The 19,668-nt window shown below is 36.1% G+C and overlaps 1 protein-coding gene across 1 annotated transcript in view; it reads left to right on the forward strand.

Moving 5' to 3' along the window:
* DNAH7 (dynein axonemal heavy chain 7) overlaps positions 1–19,668 on the forward strand; it is a 243,597-nt gene that overhangs the window by 76,576 nt on the left and 147,353 nt on the right. Inside the window, exons 26-32 of the mRNA XM_035008349.1 lie at positions 2,099–2,201; positions 2,322–2,449; positions 7,101–7,313; positions 8,986–9,084; positions 13,176–13,424; positions 16,393–16,542; positions 19,175–19,357. Coding sequence (XP_034864240.1) covers positions 2,099–2,201; positions 2,322–2,449; positions 7,101–7,313; positions 8,986–9,084; positions 13,176–13,424; positions 16,393–16,542; positions 19,175–19,357 — 1,125 coding nt within the window. The remainder of the gene's footprint in view (positions 1–2,098; positions 2,202–2,321; positions 2,450–7,100; positions 7,314–8,985; positions 9,085–13,175; positions 13,425–16,392; positions 16,543–19,174; positions 19,358–19,668) is intronic.

Here is a 19,668-nt window from a genome sequence, read left to right on the forward strand (position 1 = left end):
GTCTTTAACCTGTAGCTCTTATTATTAACCAGTTATGATTCAGTAATTTACTTTCATAGATACACTCTAGTTAATCTTTTCTTGCAAACTTAAAATGCTTGTTTTTTTCTTATACTGAGTCAGATTCCCACTCTTAGGAGTCTGTAAGATTGCAAAAGGGGGAATTAAAAATGTAACATACCTGTCTATAAAGCTATAATGTCTGGCCATTTTAGTGCTTTGTTGTTACAGACTGTTATTTTTTAAAATGTTAGCTGGAACAGTCGAACACAGAATTATCCATTTGGGATTATAGCTTCTGTTTATTTGTTAATGTCTATTTTTCTGTGAAGATTCTGTAATTCTTATCTTTAAAGTTTCTGTAATTATTTTCCAACATTTCTTGAGAAAAGTTAACGTTTAAAAAGAAAACCAAACAAAACAAATATACCAGTCCTGCCCTATACAGTAAACTGTCCCTGCCTGATATATGGCAAGGTCATTTTATAACAGATTTGGAACTTAAAGAGTCTCTATATTTGTGATGCTGAAACAATTAGGGTAAGATTTTAAAAGTCAAAAATATAATAAATAACATATCAAGAAAACATTTGAATGACCAGTTACCATTTTAATCATACTCTGTAATGATATACAACCTTGTTGTAATGATTTTTTTAAGAAAGAGATAATAAGTCTAAAAGAGTCTCTGTGTAGTTTAGTTTGAATAGCCATTATATTCCTAAACATTTAAGGAAAAGTCTGGTATGTACTACTCAATTTTTGAATATATATAATGATTTTCTTAATTCCTTGATATAGATTCATACACTTTTGGTATCAAAGTTGCTTACTGATAAGTATTTATTGGTTATAAAGATACTTTGTTAGGATCATGCTGAATAATAGGGGTACAGAATAGAAAAGACCTGGGTCTTATTAATAACGTCACAATCCTTATAACTATTTGAATATGTGACTTCATAAGTATTTTTTGGTTCTCTGTGGTTTCTAGTCCTCTTATGATATGTAGAAATAAAAGTCATAGTCTTCTCTAATGAAAATGTGCTATTCTTCAAAATGCAGAGTTCACGTTTAATCCAGTGTGGTTCAGTAGATGGAACTGTGTACAAATCCAAGGTCAGCCACTATTAGCTCTGTGGCCTTGTACTAATTAACATCTTGTAGGTATAGTCTTAGTTTCTTTGCATAAAAGATACATGCATCATGCCTGAAACATACCAGCTAATCAGTGAAACATACACACACACACATATATATACAATCTACAGAATATGCATTCAATAAATGTCAAATTGATTTTTTAAAAAATAAATTTGAATTTGGGGGCACCTGGGTGGCTCAGTTGTTAAGCATCTGCCTTCGGCTCAGGTCATGATCCCGGGGTCCTGGGATTGAGCCCCACATCGGGCTCCCTGCTCGGCGGGAAGCCTGCTTCTCTCTCTCTCCCACTCCCCCTGCTTGTGTTCCCTCTCTCGCTGTGTCTCTCTCTATCAAATAAATAAAATCTTTAAAAATAAATAAATAAATAAATAAATAAATAAATAAATAAATAAATTTGAATTTGGACTGAGCTACTCAAGCCTGGTGGCCCAGTTTTCTCTAATGCCCAAATGGCACATATTTGTGAGGTAGCTGTGAGTTAGAAGTGTAAGCTAGAGCCTCAAACTATGTAGGTTGACTATTAAGGTGCTCAGACCACAAAATAGTCTCATTAGCAACAGAAGTCATCTTATTTAGAGAAATATTGCAATCTATTCTATGATGTTCATGTAGAAAAAGCAAACAAAATCAACTTGCACATAAAAAGTAAGAAAGGCTATGAGATTACAGGTATACATCTAAATGCCAAAAGATACACACAAAGTAAAAAGCTATTGATCAAATGGACAATTTTCCAATTGATCAAACTCCTTATTCGTGCAGAATAATGAATTTCTAATAAAAAAAAATAATACACTGTCTTTAAAGATAAAGATGAATAAGCAGTTTCCTTGATAGGATATTAAATCCTTGAAAATATCAGGTGAAAATGCAACATTTCAAAGCAATATTCAATCAGATAAAATTGAAAAATTTCATTACTCTTTTCTCCCAGGGACTGTTATCTTGTGGAGCCTGGGCTTGCTTTGATGAGTTTAACAGAATTGATTTGGAAGTACTGTCCGTGGTTGCTCAACAAATTCTTACTATCCAAAGAGGTAATGGACTGGTTTGTCTTTGCATTATGTCAAAACAGTAGAAATATAGGAGATAATGGATGGCACAAGTTGCATTTAAATGTGGAATTGCTGAGTCATTTCATTCTTGATGACCCACAGGTATTAATGCAGGTGTCGATACACTAGTGTTTGAAGGAACTGAGTTAAAACTTGACCCCACTTGCGCTGTCTTTATAACCATGAACCCAGGATATGCTGGGCGATCGGAGCTGCCGGATAACCTGAAGGTACAAAAGGGACAATTAGATCATCTGTTTCCTTTCTGTAGTTTACAAAGTTAATATGTAAAAAGAAAGAACATGCTCTCCTTGAATTTTATGCAAAATATTTGCTTTTGGACATTGTATTTTAGAAAACTGTTTTAGAAAATAATTTTTATTTATTTTTAAAGATTTTATTATTCATTTGAGAGACAGAGACAGAGACAGAGCACAAGCAGAGGGGGAGCAGAGGGAGAGGGAGAAGCAAACTCCCCACTGAGCTGGGAGCCTGATGTAGGGCTCGATCCCAGGACCCCGAGATCATGAACTGAGCTGAAGGCAGATGCTTAACCGACTGAGCCACCCAGGTGCCCCTAGAAAATAACTTTTAAAGCTTTGAGTACCTTTAGAAAATGAATGTGCAAACTGGATGTAACTTCCAGACTGATATTTAATAACTGATAATTATAGAAAATTAGAAAATATAGGAAATACTGAAAAAGATACCCATTCTATTGCTTACTATATTGTATCCTTCAGTTTTAAATATCTTTTAAAAGGCAAATTTTAAATGGTAGAATCCAGCAGTTGTGTATGCTGGGTTGTTTTTTTCAGGTTAGTATTATAACATGAGCATTTTCCTATCTTTATAAACATAATCCAAACTGTAAATAAATTTGCCGAACTGCATCTTACTGTTGGACACTTGGATTGCTTTTAGTTTTCCTTCATTATAAATAATATTGCAATGGGCAGTTTTTACTTAAGGCTTTTGTCTATTTTAAAATATTTCCTTAAGTATGGTCACAGGACCGAGAGCTGTGTTGTTAAATTGCCTCCCAACAGAGGTTGAAATAATTCACAGCCCACATCAATTCTCAATTGTCCTTTATACCCAACACTATTTTTTTTTTCCTGGTAAAAAGAGCAAAACACTTTGCTAATTGAATAGACTAGACTCTTTACTTAAAAAAACTTGATTATGAGAGAAATAGGACATTTCCTCATATCTTGGGCATTTTATATACTTTTCTGATAAATTGCATTTGTGGCTAGAGCATAAAGAACAATGTTGAAGAATAATGCAGTGGTAATTGCAGATCCAAAACCAAGTCTTCTGACTCTCAGCCCTATAGTCCTTTCTGCTGTTCACATATTTAGACTGACAGCTTCTTAGACTAGTTGAGGAATTCTTCTCCACTGAAGAGACTTTCAATTCAAGTAATTGCTATGAAGTATTTTGGTATTTCCATTCCATATACTTTTATGTATTAGATGAGATGTTTTAATACTTTGCCTAAGTGAAGGAAGGTATGATTAAAAAATAAAAACCAGTAAATCCTCTTATCTAAGAAACGTTTTGCAACTTTTCATTGTGATTTACGTTTGGAGAACTCTTTCTGTAGCAGTTCTTTTGTTCGCCCATGTTTTTCTTTTCTTCAGTAGGATCAGTCTGAATACATAGTATTTGTAAAGGCAAAAATCTGTGAATAGCTAATGATAAAAGGCTGGGACTATTATAAAAAGTTCAGTCTTTTAATGCCCTGTGCAGACTGTGTCGCAGTTTTATGTGCTGTGCATGTTGGAACAGTGTCAAAATATCCACCTTGTGGTTCTGTGGGTGATGGATTTTCCTTCTACTTCAGGCCAAAAACTGCTCTCAAATTCTGATAGCTTTGTTGTTGTTCTTCCTACTGTGCAGTCTTCTTGGTTACAATGGCTACAGAACATCTATTTTCAAGTATATGGAAATACCTAACAATTTTGAAAAAATGTCAGTCTGAAAAGAAAGAAATAGATCTTCCTTGAAAAAAAAAAAGCTTACTGAGGTCCAGAGAATGTCTTCAGAGTCATCCTCGAGACTTCCCTCTTTTTTTTTTTTTTTTTTTAGATTTTATTTATTTATTCATGAGAGACAGAGGGAGAGAGAGAGAGGCAGAGGGAGAAGCAGGCTCCCAAGGAGCAGGGAGTCTGATGCGGGACTCGATCCCAGGACCCTGGGATCATGACCTGAGCCGAAGGCAGACGCCAGACGCTTAACCATCTGAGCCACCCGGGCGCCCGAGACTTCCCTCTTCTTCACCCAGTGATTCAGCCAGTCACCAAAACCAGGCATCCTATTATACAAAAGCCTTATAATTCTTGTTGCTCTTGCTTGGTCCCACTGCTGCACCTTCCTTCCCTCCCTCCTCATTCTTCCCCTGTGTGTCTTACTGCAACAGCTCGCTTGTCACCAGTCCCTTCTCCACTAAAATTCACTATAATTTATTTCCCATTATAATTCTACCAGTGTCTTCAGAAGAAATCTAATCCTGTAACTTCCAGACCTAAAAAGCTATTGGGTTTTGTTTTTGTTGTTGTTGTTGTTGTTTTGCCTACAGGAAAAAAGCTCAAAGTTCTTGGCCTGATCTACAAGAACCTGGGAATTAGGACCCAATGCATCTGTCCTGCCATCTCCCTAGACCTATGTCGTCATGCAGATAGTCCCATTTTGACTTCCTGTACATCTAGATAAGATCTGCATAGTGGAGCAATTTCTTAAGCACATTGCTACATTAGAGAAGCTGTATTTAATATTAAAACTATTTGGAAGAATCAATATTCAATAAACATTTCAGAATAGTTGAATGTTAGAAGCCATGGTAAAATGGGCATGTTCCAGATCTTCTAATGTCACAAAGCCAATAACCTGATGCATAGCTTTCCAGAAGGATAATGCTTACATTCTGATACCTGTATCAGAATTTATTCAAGCCCTGGTATGATACCTGGAGCTAGATTCTTCTTTTACATTCAAGAGAGTACATCATTGGTTAAACCAGAATTGAACTTAAATTTTTTTTAAGAACACTAAAGTACCTTTAAACTTAATGCTATTACTAACAAATTATTTCTGACACATTCCAAATCAAACCATATCATATCAGTATTTCTCACACAGTTTGAGAACCATTGAATTAAGATATTCACCTAAAATTGTTTTGAGGAAGATGCTTTTCTCTGTGGTAAATAGAAATCAATGTTAAATCTTTGGTGGAGGATTCCTAGTAGATGGAACATCATGATAACCCCTTGAAATTTCTTTACCACACTGTATTTTTTGTTCTCTTGGCCACTGATCTGTCTGTTCCATGGTGTTCCATGGCCATATTGCTAGTAGGGCTGAGGGAATGTGAATAGAAATTTGTGAAATATCTGATGTGGTCAGGGGGAAGCCTACACCACACAGACCTGGATCTTCACCTGAAACTAATAGCAGTTGATACTATTGTAGAAAGACTGGACCACCCAAACCTAGGGGGACCCACTGACTGATTGGTTCATTCATTCTTTCTCTTATTTGTGAAAAAAAAAATAGTTGGTGAGAACCTACCCTTTTAAAGAGGTACCATCTGTATAGTAATTCTCTTGCATTCTCTTTTCCTCAAGTATGTAGTGGTTTAGAGCACTTGCTTAAGCTTCTCTGTTTCAAATTATTTGCTCAAGCCATATATTTTTAACATTTTATTCTTTATTTAATGGTAACCTTATTGATAAAATAGCAGTACTAAGGCCTCTAGTTAGTAATTAACATAACACATTGGAAGGATCTTGCTTGATGCCAATCTTTTATTTGTTCTCAACCTGGAACAGTCATAACAGATCACTTAAGCAAGATGTCTTATTTCCTATCTGCCTTGTGTTTCAGGTAACTCAGTGAATTCCCAGAAGATATTTATAAACTATCTGAATAAAACTGCCATTTTTCTAGGAGCACCTGGCTGTCTCAGTCAGTACGCATGTGACTCTCAATCTTGGGGTTTTGAATTCAAGCCCCATGTTGGGCATGGAGCCTACTTAAAAAAATTGCCATTTTTTTATCTTTAGTACACAAAGGTCCTGGCTTAATGTATGAGCTACTGAAGTAGGTCCTGATACATACTGACATTCTAAACTTAAATTTTCTTATTTATTCTTTTGAAATCTGTCTAGTTTTCTACTTAGCTATCACATGACATTTATTTGTCCCACAACATTTAAAAATACGATGAGAAAAAAAACTTTACAATTTGGAAAATTGATTTATCATAATTAATAATAATTATCTGTGGCTTATTTCCAGTTTTTATTTCTTTATTATGCTTGGTGAAAAACTGACGTGGTGACTGCAGACTCAAAAAGTTAAAAATATCTCAAAATACCTTATTTATCTAACATAGCCTTGTTATTAGGAGTTATCTGATTAGCCCGCAGCATAAAATTAATTCGATTCCAGGAGAGTCTCACTCGAAGCCTGGTCTCCCAATACCATGCACTTTCTCACCAGCCCATATGAAAAGCCCAGCGTTTGGACATCCCAGCAGACTTGGATATATTTTCCCTATAACCTGTCACTTCCCAAGAAGAATAGAGCATAATTGATACTTAGCATGTGAATTAATAGTTCACCCAAAACCTGAGTATCATGAACGTTCTTAAAAGCATAATTTAAGGAAAAATAGTGATATAGAAATTAATGATATTTATAACAATTACAAGAAACGCGTTTTTAAAATTAAGTGTTTTTATCTATATGATTTGGACGTTGTAATTGAACATTATTGCAGAAAAGCTATATGGTCATAACGCATTAGGAAATGCATAGTAGGGTTGTCTTTACAATGGTCTTTTCAAAAATGCCTTTCCTGCACTCCTGTAGGCTCTCTTTCGGACAGTAGCAATGATGGTGCCTGACTATGCCATGATTGCTGAAATAGTCTTGTACTCCTGTGGGTTTGTCACAGCTCGGCCACTGTCTGTAAAAATCGTGGCTACCTACCGCTTGTGTTCAGAGCAATTGTCCTCACAACATCACTATGACTATGGCATGAGAGCCGTGAAGTCTGTGCTCACCGCTGCTGGGAATCTGAAGGTAGAGAACTCAAGTGATTTCTTACTCATGAATTTTCTATTCATAAATCTCAGGACCCTGTGTCTTCACAGAGTTCCAGTAACTGGTTGGTTTCATCAACTGAAAAAAATCCAGCTATTGTACTAAAAAAATAGTTGATCATTTGCACATGTGAAAAAGGAAATTTTATGATTTGTAAAAACTTAGACGTAATTCTTACTGAGTTCTGTTCTGTAATTTTAAATGTATGAAAATAAGTACTACCAAGGAATGAAATTTCTTGCTGCTGAGAAATATTTTGAAGGCTTTCAGTCTATATGAATATGTACAGCTTTAAAGGAAATAATGTATAATTAATAAATATATACAAATGTGCCAAAACATTATCAATTAATGTAATTATATAATTACAGCCTATTGTAGACTAGCAGTTATAGACTTGCAATATAATGTTTGTATTTTAAAATGGTATAAATCATAACTATATAGATGGAAAAATCCATATATTTTAAGACTTGGGTAACTTTTCATTGAAAGTATTTTGTGGAGGTGTGAACTAAAACTGTGCATTAGTTCTTTATGAAACAAAGCAAGGTAGGCTATACTTAATAGCAAAATGCAAAATGTGACCTTGGAGTTTATAAAATTTTCATGTTCATGTTTTGTCAAAGATAAAGATTTTAAAATATATTCTACATGATTAAGAACCATGGCATGCATTTTTATCTTCTGTAATAAATGTTACTGAGAATGCTGATATATAATGGTAATATTCTATTTCACATTAGCCTAGAATAACTGCACACCATTGTTTTTTGCAATAAACAAATGCAACTAGAAGTAACAATTTGTATTAACCTGGCGTTGTCAGGATTACACTGTGGTCAGATAATGGGAAAGATAATGCATTGTCTAGTGTATGTTATCACTGACATCTTGACTATGGAATTGAGCTATTAAAGTTACATAGCAAATGAATCCTGCAAATGAATCCTTTCATCCTTTGTCAAAAGCTAATTTAGAATTGTTGAAAGTGTTGGCTTGAATATTTTGAAGTTTGTTTTTATTATATCAAGAAACAATTTAAACACTTGCTTTAAAATAATAGCTTCTCAAATAACAAAATAGACTTTTGACACCTCACAATTTAGGTGTGGTTAGACTGATCCAAAGACAAAGTCCATATGAATAAGATTAGCTTTGGCATTGGGTGCTCTGAACTTGACTGCTGGGCATCACTGACTTTGTAAGAGTAAAGCCAGTTAAGTTGGAACATGGAATTTATTAGGCAGAAAGATTCTAAAGGAATGGAAGAGGGTTCTGGAAAATTAAATGCATGATAATAGGAGAAACTTTGGAGTGAAATGTTGAATAAAGTACTGAAGTTGGGAGAAATAATTTGGAGTTCATATTTTTGTGAACTCTGCAAACCTTATTATGGGCCTGACAACAGGTTCAGAGTTCAACCAGGTTTTTAGTAAACTTTGAGATTACCACAAGTGTTTGGGAATTTTTTCAACCTCTAAAATTATTAACAATCCAATTAAATGAAAAGAAATGAGAACAGTTTTATGTGGGTTTAAATTGTCTTTGGGGCCTGTGTGTGTATGCATGTGCGCGCGCGCGTGTGTGTGAAGATGTAGGGGATGCACTTAGCAGATGGAGATTTCATCATGAGTGTATTTTCTTTTAGCTGAAATATCCAAATGAAAATGAAGAAATTTTGCTGCTTAGATCTATTATTGATGTAAATCTGCCAAAATTTTTGTCCCATGATTTACCACTCTTTGAGGTGAGGATATTTATTATTTTGGTGTATCAGAATTTTTATAATAATGTATTTATCAAATGTCCAAGTTTGCAATTCCCTATGAGAAACTACTACAGCAAATAATGATATGGCGCAGAGAAACATAGATCATTCCATGTTGAACTTGAAGTGTGTTTAGCTCTGTTGCTTCAGATGACTTTCGAGAAGTTGGGATTTTTAAATAGTACTTTTTGTTTAACTATGCAATGTAAATAAGCACACAAAAGTTATGAAATATGTTTGCTGATAAATTGCACTAGAATGTAGGCTCCATGAAGGAAAATAATGGGTCTAACACACCACTGAATCCTTTGCACAAAAAAGGTACGTGGCAAATGTTTGTTAAATTAATAATGGAAGAAATTTTTTTTAAAAAGCTTAATTTCTTGGGATGCCTGGGTGGCTCAGTTAGTTAAGCGTCTGCCTTTGGCTCAGGTCATGATCCCGGGGTCCTGGGATCGAGTCCTGCATTGGGCTCCTTGCTCAGTGGGGAGCCTGCTTCTCCCTCTGCTTGCAGCTCCCTCTGCTTGTGCTCTCTTTCTCTGACAAATAAATAAAATCTTTTAAAAAAATAATAAAAAGCTCAATTTCTTTAAAAGAGTATAATGGCTTTTATGAAATTGATGTTTTTCAGGATGATTTAAAGGAAGAACTAAGTTTAATTATCTAGTTATATTTAAGATTATACTATTATTAATTGAGAAGGAGTATTAGAATAATGGTTAAGGTTTTCGTATTATCATTTGATGTCATTCTTTTCCTTTTCTCTGTCTCAGTTAGAAGGAATTGGGGGGGGGCCATGGGCTCCCAGCAAGTGTTAGATGTTGCACTAATATGTGCTGCCTTAAAGTACAGGCAGTTAGCTTCCAGTGTGTAAGGATTGAAGTGGTATGACATTATGGGGATGGGGAGGGGTGACACTGCCACTGTGGTGTGGCCCATTGTCATCTATTCTCCATAGTAACCATGTTTCATCATTCCAAAGGATCTTTCCATAGTACTTAGAGCTGGCAGCATAAATATAGAGTGACACTATGAGGAATAGGTTCAAATTTTCTTCCTAATGTTTTTTCCTCAGTTTCTTTGGTACTAGGATACTGTACAAATTTTTCAAGAGTAAAGACTCTATTTTTATAAAGTGGAAATATACCTCACCAGATATGTTCTCAAGCAGTTGTGTATTCATCCAGTGAACACTTATTGAGCAATATCTCAAAAATGGAGCATAACTGTCACTTCAGATTAGGACAATTCCTTGTTGTGAGACTGTCCCCTACACTGTAGAGCATTAGGCATCCTTGCCCCCCACCTTCACCCCAGTGTTGATAGATCTCTTCTGTTGTGACAACCAGACAATTCCACATATTTTTGACTCTCTACCAGGCAGGAGAGTCAGGGGAACTGGTCTTGGTTGAGAACCACTGGATACCAAAGATGTTCTTGAGTGGTCTCCTTCATTCAAGGTCAACCAAAAACAATTTGAACAATCTGAGAAGATATGTTTGTTTATTTACCAAATACTATGCACTTACTACGTATCAGACGCTCTTCTAAGAGCTTTGCAAATAGTAACTTATTTAACGCTCACAATGACCCAGTAGGTCAGATGCTATCATTATCCCTGTTTTACAGATCATTTAACTGAGGCAAAGGTAATTAGCTTTGATTTATGGCTAGTACATGAGCGAGTGGGGATTTCAACCATGTAGTCAGGCTGCAGAGTGCTCTTAACCACTGAGCTGCATTGCATTTTCCTCCTCTTTATCTCACAGAAACATTGCTTTGATAAACTAAGATCAGTTTCTCCATAACAGCATTTGAAGGATTAAATATAGGGGCAATTAAACTCAGAATTCATCAATTCTCAAGTATAGGTCAAATGTGTGCTTTCACATGAAGCACTTCTGAATTTTTACTTTTACCTTCAGAGTGAAAATAAGTCCTATTTCTTACATAGGTTTGCTGTAATACTTATAAAATAGCCTTAACAGTTTATAAAGGTATGTTTCTTAGAACTTGCAATCAACTTTATATATTCCTATACACTAAGTATGGAATCCTAATTCTTTCCAATCATACATCATATGATTTTATCAGTTTCCTAAAGCTGCCATAGCAAAGTACCACAACTTGGTGGCTTAAGACAATAGAAAGGTATTCTCTCAAAGTTCTAGAGGAAAGACATCTGAAATCAAGGCTCTAGGAAAGACTCCTTTGCCTCTTCTTAGCTTCTGGTGGCTATTGGCAATCCTTGACATTTCCTGGTGTGGGTTGGCATCACTCTGATCTCTACCTCCATCATTACATGGCCTTCCCTGGGTGTATCTATGTTTGAATCTTCTTCTCCTTTCTGTTATGAAGACACCAGTCATTGGATTTAAGGCCCAGGATAACGTCATCGTAATTTATCTAATTATATCTGCAACGATCCTATTTCCAAATGAGGTTACATTTTGAGGCTTTCTGTGGGCATGAATCTTTGAGGGACACAAAGCTGATTAAAATCCTGGCCACCACAATGATTAAAATACCTTTGAACTAACTTTTGTATGTGATACTGAGGTATGGATTAAGGTTCATTGTTTTGACAAATCCAGGCATTCTATCTTTTTATCTTTTCTCTACCAAATTGTTTTTGTGCCTTTGTTGAGAATGAGTTGTTCAAATATGTGTGGGTCACTTTCTGGGCTCGCCATTCTGTTCCATTGGTATATTTGTCTATTGTTATACAATATGAAGCTGTCTTTATAATAAGCCTTACAATAAGGTCATATTTGTCTAACTTTTTAACTTAAAAGTATTGTAAAATTGTAAAAATTTCTAGAAGAAAATGGGAGAAATCTCTTGTGACTTTGGCTTAGGCAAAAATTTCTTAAACACAGCGTCAAAAGCACAATGCATAAAACAATAAATTGATAAAGTAGACTCATCAAAACTTAAAATGTCCACTCTTTGAGAGACATTGGTAAGAGGATGAAAGACAAGTTGCAGACTAGGAAAAAATATCTGCAAATTAGATATATGATGAAGGACTTGTATACAGAATATTTAAAGAACAGTCAAAACTTACCATTAAGAAAATAAACCAATTAAAAATAGGCAAAAGATTTGAAAAGGCACTTCACTAAGAACATATACATAAAGCAAATAAGCACATGCAAAAACATTAGTCATCAGGAAATGCACATTGAAGCCATAGTAAGATACTGTGACATACCTATTAGTGTGGATAAAATTAAAAAGACTGACCATACCAAATATTAAAAGTGTTATACCCTGCTGGAATGAATGTACAATAATACAACCACTTTGGAAAGCAGATAATTTCTTAAAATATTAAACACATAACCACCATATTATCCAGGTTTTCCACTTTTCAGTATTCAACCAAGAGAAATGAAAGCATTTGTCCATACAAAGAGTTGTGTATAAGTGTTCATAGCAGTTTTGTTTGCAATAGCTCCAAACTGGAAACAATGAAAGTATCCATCGACAGGGGAATGGATTTAAATGTAATACTTGTATGCATTGAACTATTAATACATGATGTCACATATGGGAATCTCCAAATCTTTATGCTAAGTAAAAAGAAGTCAGAAAAAAAGTAGTACCCATAATGTGTAACTTCATCTATATTAAATTCTAGACAATGCAAATAAAAATAGTAACAGAAAACAAATTAGTGGTTTCCTGGTGAAGGAGGTGGGAGGTGGCAAAGAGAGTAGAGAAGGAGGATTACAAAAGTTCACAAGGTGACTTCTGGAAGTGATAGGTTGATTATCTTGATTGAGTTAATGACTCCACTTATTGAATTTGTAACACTATATAGTTCATTGTATGTTAGTCATACCTCTATAAAGCTGTTAAAAATACTGTTGAACTATTTAATGGCTCTATTTACATCATTATTAAATATGAGGATGGGAGGACTTTCATCACGTTTATGTGTATGTATGTGTGTTTGTGCGTGTGTGTGCATGTATATGTGTATGTGTGTGTGTGGATGTGTGTGTGGAGAGAGAGAGAGAGGCTATCAGATATGTAATCTAAATCCCCAAATCATCTATCATCAGGGAATCACTTCAGATTTGTTTCCTGGTGTGAAATTACCAAAACCAGATTATAATGATTTGCTAGCAGCTATCAAAGACAATTGTGAATCCATGAATTTGCAAATGACCAGATTCTTTTCTGAGAAGATACTTCAAATATATGAAATGATGATTGTGCGTCATGGTTTTATGATTGTTGGGGAACCGTTTGGAGGAAAAACCAGTGCATACCGTGTCTTAGCTGGAGCACTAAATGACATATGTGAAAAGGTGAGTGTTATTAATGCATTGATTTATTCATAATCAACTTTGTGCAAGATAGAATGTATAGTGATTTTAAAGACAGTTCAATGTAGCAACTTAAAATCATGGAAAAAAATGAGTCAAAAGGAAAATACTACTAGAAAGGTAACATGAAGCAATTATGAAGTTTAGCGTATGAAGGATCTATCATAGGTTTGCTGGTCAACCTTTTACTTCTTTTCAAAATTTTATTTATGAAGGTAACACATGTTGTAGAAAAAATCTGAAAACATGAGAAGACTGAAAGCTTTCTTTTCATACTTTCAAGAGAGTATTTTTCATGTTCTGGGTGATTAGATTAATAATGTAAACTTCTGTGATTGGAAGCTTGTGGTATTGGAGTGAAAGTGTGTTTTGTGTTATACAACACATGTGCACACAAATGCAATAAATGCTTGTATTACTCACAATTCCCATCTTACACATCACAGTTTGGTCTACTTTGACATGCTAAAGGAATGAGGCTATTTTTAATTCTCCAACTAATACTGCACTTCTGTCTACTTTTTGTATTTTGAATAGTTTTTGCTTCACATATTTCATTGTTTGTAGCCAAATGGGATTTGTGATCATGATATCTTGATTGTGGAGTCTCACTGGCCTTGCTGCATTTTAGGGACAAAAGTCTTGCTTTAGTGGCAACAACTTCCTCTGACTAAGAGGGTGGAGCTTTCCCATACTTCTCAATGTAGGATGATGTGTTGTTATCCCTTTGGTGGGCACAGAGAAGAACGTGAAGACCTCGAGCTTGTTTTATTGTTTAGTGTTGTTATTCCACATCTTTTCTTGAGTTTGGTAGTTTGTGTCCCAAGCCCTGGGGGTGGTTGTCAGAAGGCTGTGTTGGGAAGAGTTTTACTTGTTATGATCTATATCTATATCTATATCTATATCTATATCTATATCTATATCTATATCTATCTATATCTATCTATTATCTATCTATCTATCTATCTATCTATCTATCTATCTATCTATCTATCTATCATCTATCATCATTTCTACCAGACATTCTCTGCGAGAAAATTAAAAGATCTAAATACACGGGACTATGTTCCATTCTCACAGAACTGAAATGTTAATATTCCTAAGTTGTCAATTTTGACCAGAACCTTGAAATCTGATGTGGGAATTATACAAAATTATATAAAAGATGTTATATATATATATGTATATCTCCCTCTCTCACTCCTCCTGCTTGTGTTCCCTCTCTTGCTCTCTCTCTGTCAAATAAATAAATAAAATCTTTGAAAAAAATAAAATACTGTATCATCAGTTCATCATTCATAATACTATACCATCCCAGTGCAAATCTTTAATAGTAGGGGAAACAGTAGGGGGCTTGGGGGGCAGAGGGAATATATGTGAAACTCTGTACTTTCCACTCAATTCCTCTTTAAACCTAAAGCTACTCTAAGAAAATAACATCTATTAATTAAAAACATAAATATATATATATATATATATTTATGTTTAGAAATGATGACAAGAGCACAGGGGATTTTAGGACAGTGAAACTATTCTGTATATGATACTGTAATGATGGATATGTGCCATTATGCATTGCAGAACCTGTAGAATGTACATCACAAGAGCGACCTTTAATGTCAACCATGGACTTCAGTTAAATAATGTAATAATGTATCAGGGACACCTGGGCAGTGCAGTCAGTTAAGCATCTGACTCTTGGTTTCAGCTCAGGTCGTGATCTCACAGTCGTGAGATTGAGCCCAAGTCAGGCTCCGCTCTCACTGCCGAGTCTGCTTGAGATTCTCTCTCCCTCTGCCCCTCGCACTCATGTGCGCTCTCTCTCTCTCAAATAAATAAATCTTAAAAAAAAAAAATGTATAGGGGCACCTGGGTGGCTTAGTTGTTAAGCGTCTGCCTTCAGCTCAGGTTGTGATCCTGGGGTCCTAGGATCGAACCCTGCATCGGGCTCCCTGCTCAGTGGGGGGAGTTTTCTTCTCCCTCTCCCACTCCTCCTGCTTGTGTTCCCTCTCTTGCTCTCTCTCTGTCAAATAAATAAAATCTTTCAAAAAAATAAAATAATGTATCAATATCAGTTCATCATTCATAATAATATACCACCCCAATGCAAGTCTTTAATAGTAGGGGAAACGGTAGGGGACTTGGGGGGCAGAGGGAATATATGTGAAACTCTGTACTTTCCACTCAATTCCTCTTTAAACCTAAAGCTACTCTAAGAAAATAACATCTATTAATTAAAAACATAAAATCTCATGCCCTAAGGGTGTTAACATCTTTTGTATAATTCCCACATCAGATTTCAAGGTTCTGGTCAAAATTGACAATTTAGGAATATTAACTTTTCAGTTCTGTGAGAATGGAACATAGTCCCGTGTATTTAGATCTTTTAATTTTCTCTCAGAGAATGTCTGGTAGCATGAGTCAGCCAATTAGAGCCCATAGGCCAGCTTTGGCCCCAAACCTATTTTTCTAATGCCAGAGAACTTAGAATGGTGGTAACATTTTTTAAGGTTTATAAAAAAACAAAAAAAACAGAAAGAAAGAAAAGAAAGAGAAACGGAGAAGAATATGTGACCAACTATATGTAACCTGAAGAGCCTATAATAGTTACTATCTGACCCTTTACAAAAAAACAAATTGCCAACTCTCCTTTTGTAGTTTTAGGTTTATAGTTCTTTCACATCATTTGCTAATTTATTACCATTTCATGAGTTTTAAGTACTACTGTCAATGGTATTTGTAAAATTTTATTTTTTTTTTAGTTGTTCATTGGCCCTGTATAGAAAATACAACCAGTCTTTACATATCGACTTTGTATGCTTTGCACTCCTTGCTTCTGGTAGTTTCTTTGCGGAGTCTAGGATTTTCTACATATCCACTCATGTTTTTTTTATGTATAAAGACAACATCCTTCTAATTGAATGGCTTTTTTCTTTTTTCCCCCATTAAGGGGTTGATGGAAGAGAACAAGGTTCAAATCACTGTTCTAAACCCCAAGTCTGTCACCATGGGTCAGCTGTACGGACAGTTTGACGTGGTGTCACATGAGTGGTCCGATGGTGTCCTCGCTGTCAGCTTCAGAGCATTTGCTACTTCAACGGTAAGCACTAGCACTTGAGTGTGTGCATTCAGAAAGACCGTCATAGTTCCTTCTGACACATTTCTGACTTGTTTTCCAGTTGTTTCAAACATATTTCTAGTCCCAGGTATTTATTTAAAACACAATCCTGGATGGTCCAGCAGTGTTTCCGTGAGGAACATTGTTAGCACCTATAGAGATGCCAGAGGCCAGGCTGGCCAGACCCTTTGCCTTGGTGTGCAGAGAGGAGACAGCAGGAGAAACAAGGGGAGGGAAAAGCACTCCTGGCTCTCTTTTTTTCTGGTTAAAGGACAGAGGAAAGAGAACATTGAATAATGTGAGCTTTTGCCTCCCTCAGCAATGTTCTTCCATCGCCCACCTTTTGGGCTGCTGTCTCAGTCATACCCACTCATTGTTAGGCATGCTCCAATTCTTAGACAAGAAATTGCAGACCTTTATAAAACAATGCCTTGAAGTTCTAACACTTGGCCCTACCATGTTAGGAAGAGAATGGGCTGCCTGTGTGCCAGCCACTGACTGTTGTGAATGAGAATGGGCACTAACCTCCTCCTGGCTTATTCTGCTGATGGCTGTTGCCTGCTCTTATGAGGAGTCCACAGACCACTGAGTGTTAATTTGATTGCTGTAGGTTAGCAGGCTGTGCACAGAGTGTGATCAAATGGGAGACAGCTTGCTAAGTCTGGTCTTAGAAGGGGGAGATGCCTGGGTGGCTCTGTCAGTTGGGCGTCTACCTTCAGCTCAGGTCATGATCTCAGAGTCCTGGGATCAAGCCCCACGTTGGGCTCCCTGCTCAGCCAGGGGTCTGCTTCTCTCTCTCCCTTGGCCTCTCCACCACTCATTCTCTCTCTCTCTCAAATAAATAAATAAAGTCTTAAAAAAAAAGAGAAGGGTCCTAGTCTAGAGACATTTAATTTATTAAATCTTTTTAAAATAAAAGTTTCCTTTATTCTGCCTACCATGTGTCCTGACTTTGGTACTCTTTATCCACTTAAGGACCCAGCTGACCATGACTCTTTCGTCAGTGTAATAATAGAAAAATGTCAAAACTCAACACTGCTCTTAATGGCTCAAGGACCTCGGACAATAAGTAACATAAGAATTGGCTTTCATGGGGCAGAGATCTTGCCCAGTATCAGGCTTTACTAGTAATTTCAAGGATAAAAGTAACTGTGAGGCAGATGGAGGTGTGAGATCATTGATACAACTTCTCAGGTTCTTTCCTTTCACAATGGATGCACTCTGGCCCAGATTAACACATGACATCTCTAGATAATGTATGTAGTCACATTATTTATACAGAAATGATTATGAGATATGTGCCATTTTATACTCAGTTACATAGCATACATTACATTTTCCAGGACATTTTGCCCCATAAACACTGTCTCAGAGAGGTTAAGGAGCTGACCTAAAGTCACACAGCTGGTAAGTAGTAAAGCCAAATGAAAAGTGAGGTCCTGGGCGCCTGGGTGGCTCAGTTGGTTAAGCGACTGCCTTCGGCTCAGGTCATGATCCTGGAGTCCCTGGATCGAGTCCCGCATCGGGCTCCCTGCTCGGCAGGGAGTCTGCTTCTCCCTCTGACCCTCCTCCCTCTCCTGCTCTCTGTCTCTCATTCTCTCTCTCTCAAATAAATAAATAAAATCTTTAAAAAAAAAAAAAAGAAAAGTGAGGTCCTTCAGACTGTAGAGCCCAGCATCTTGCTGTTAGATGGCCGTGTTGCCCAAAGTGAAGATTAGCAGGCATGGGAAGCCAGCAGTGCAAGGGAAAGTTGATCTTGAGGTGATACCTGAGGTATGAGCTCTTCCTTGCTTCCTGAGCATGGCCAGAGCTGGCTTTTGAGTGTGGGTGTGGGGCAGCCTGAGTCTATGATGGGTCCGCTGTCTTGTAGATTAAAGCAGTTAATCTACAGGGCCTAAGGGCCTGAGAAAGTGTTAGGATGGATTCAAATCCCTCACCACTTCAACTTGAATTCATATTTGCTGCAAGTGAACCAGGGCATTGTCTGTGTGCCCAAAAAAGCAGATTCATAAGATCTGGAAAGGAGAATCAGCTTTTGTACTCTCCAGTGACTACCTGGCCACTCCTTAATATTTGTTGAGCATTTACTGTAGTTCAGACAATGTGCAAATATTGTCATATTTATCATTGTGAGACTGAATCATATATTAATTTCCTGTATCATCATGAAACCATTCAACCCAAGAGGGTGTGTACATGTGAATTCATTCAGTGGAGGGAAGAAAAAACTTGATTTAGCACCCAAGAGTGCTAAATCTGTATGAACATAATACTACATAGAATCAGATAATTCAATGAAAACTGTTTTCCCTGGCAATTATATTTTTTCTCATAATACTTTCTAAAACATGTTATATGTGAGTCCAGAAACATTGGAAAAGATGGGATTTTGAGAAAAGATGTTATATTTCTGTCTCGTCCATGGCATATATAGGTTTCTTCAGTGACTCTCTCTCCACATACACGCACACACTTTATTCAAAAGATGCTGTTACATTTTCATGGTGAAATTAATTTTAGGAGTTACATTTTTAAATTGTGGAACATTATTGGACTGTTTCCTTACATTATCACTATTAATTTTTGCCCTTTATTCATCATATGCATAAACCAGACGCCAGATAGGAAATGGTTAATTTTCGATGGACCAGTAGATGCAGTGTGGATTGAGAATATGAATACGGTGTTGGATGATAACAAAAAGCTGTGTCTGATGAGTGGGGAAATTATTCAGATGTCACCACAAATGAATCTTATTTTCGAACCAATGGATTTGGAAGTTGCTTCTCCTGCTACTGTAAGTTCTCAATTTTGACATCTGCTTATAAATTTGAAATACTATAAATGCTTTTCTTACTTAGTAATTTTGACTTTGAATGGAAAAAATTAGTAGAATTCATTTTAATAGTACTCCAATTCTTTAAGAACAGGCATATCTTTTGACTTACCTCGACAAATTTAAGAGTCAGGGATTTTTTCCTCTTTATCTAAAACCATTGGTAAAGTCATACACAAAAATTTAGATCATGAAATTACATAAAATTAAACTTTTTTAAAAAGAATTTTCTGAAGGTTATAAGAAACAGATGTACCAAGTCATATTTCTTA

Source organism: Mirounga leonina, unplaced genomic scaffold (assembly GCF_011800145.1).
Source record: "Mirounga leonina isolate KUSES-001 unplaced genomic scaffold, KU_Mleo_1.0 Mir_151, whole genome shotgun sequence".
In the NCBI taxonomy this organism is placed as follows: Eukaryota; Metazoa; Chordata; class Mammalia; order Carnivora; family Phocidae; genus Mirounga; species Mirounga leonina.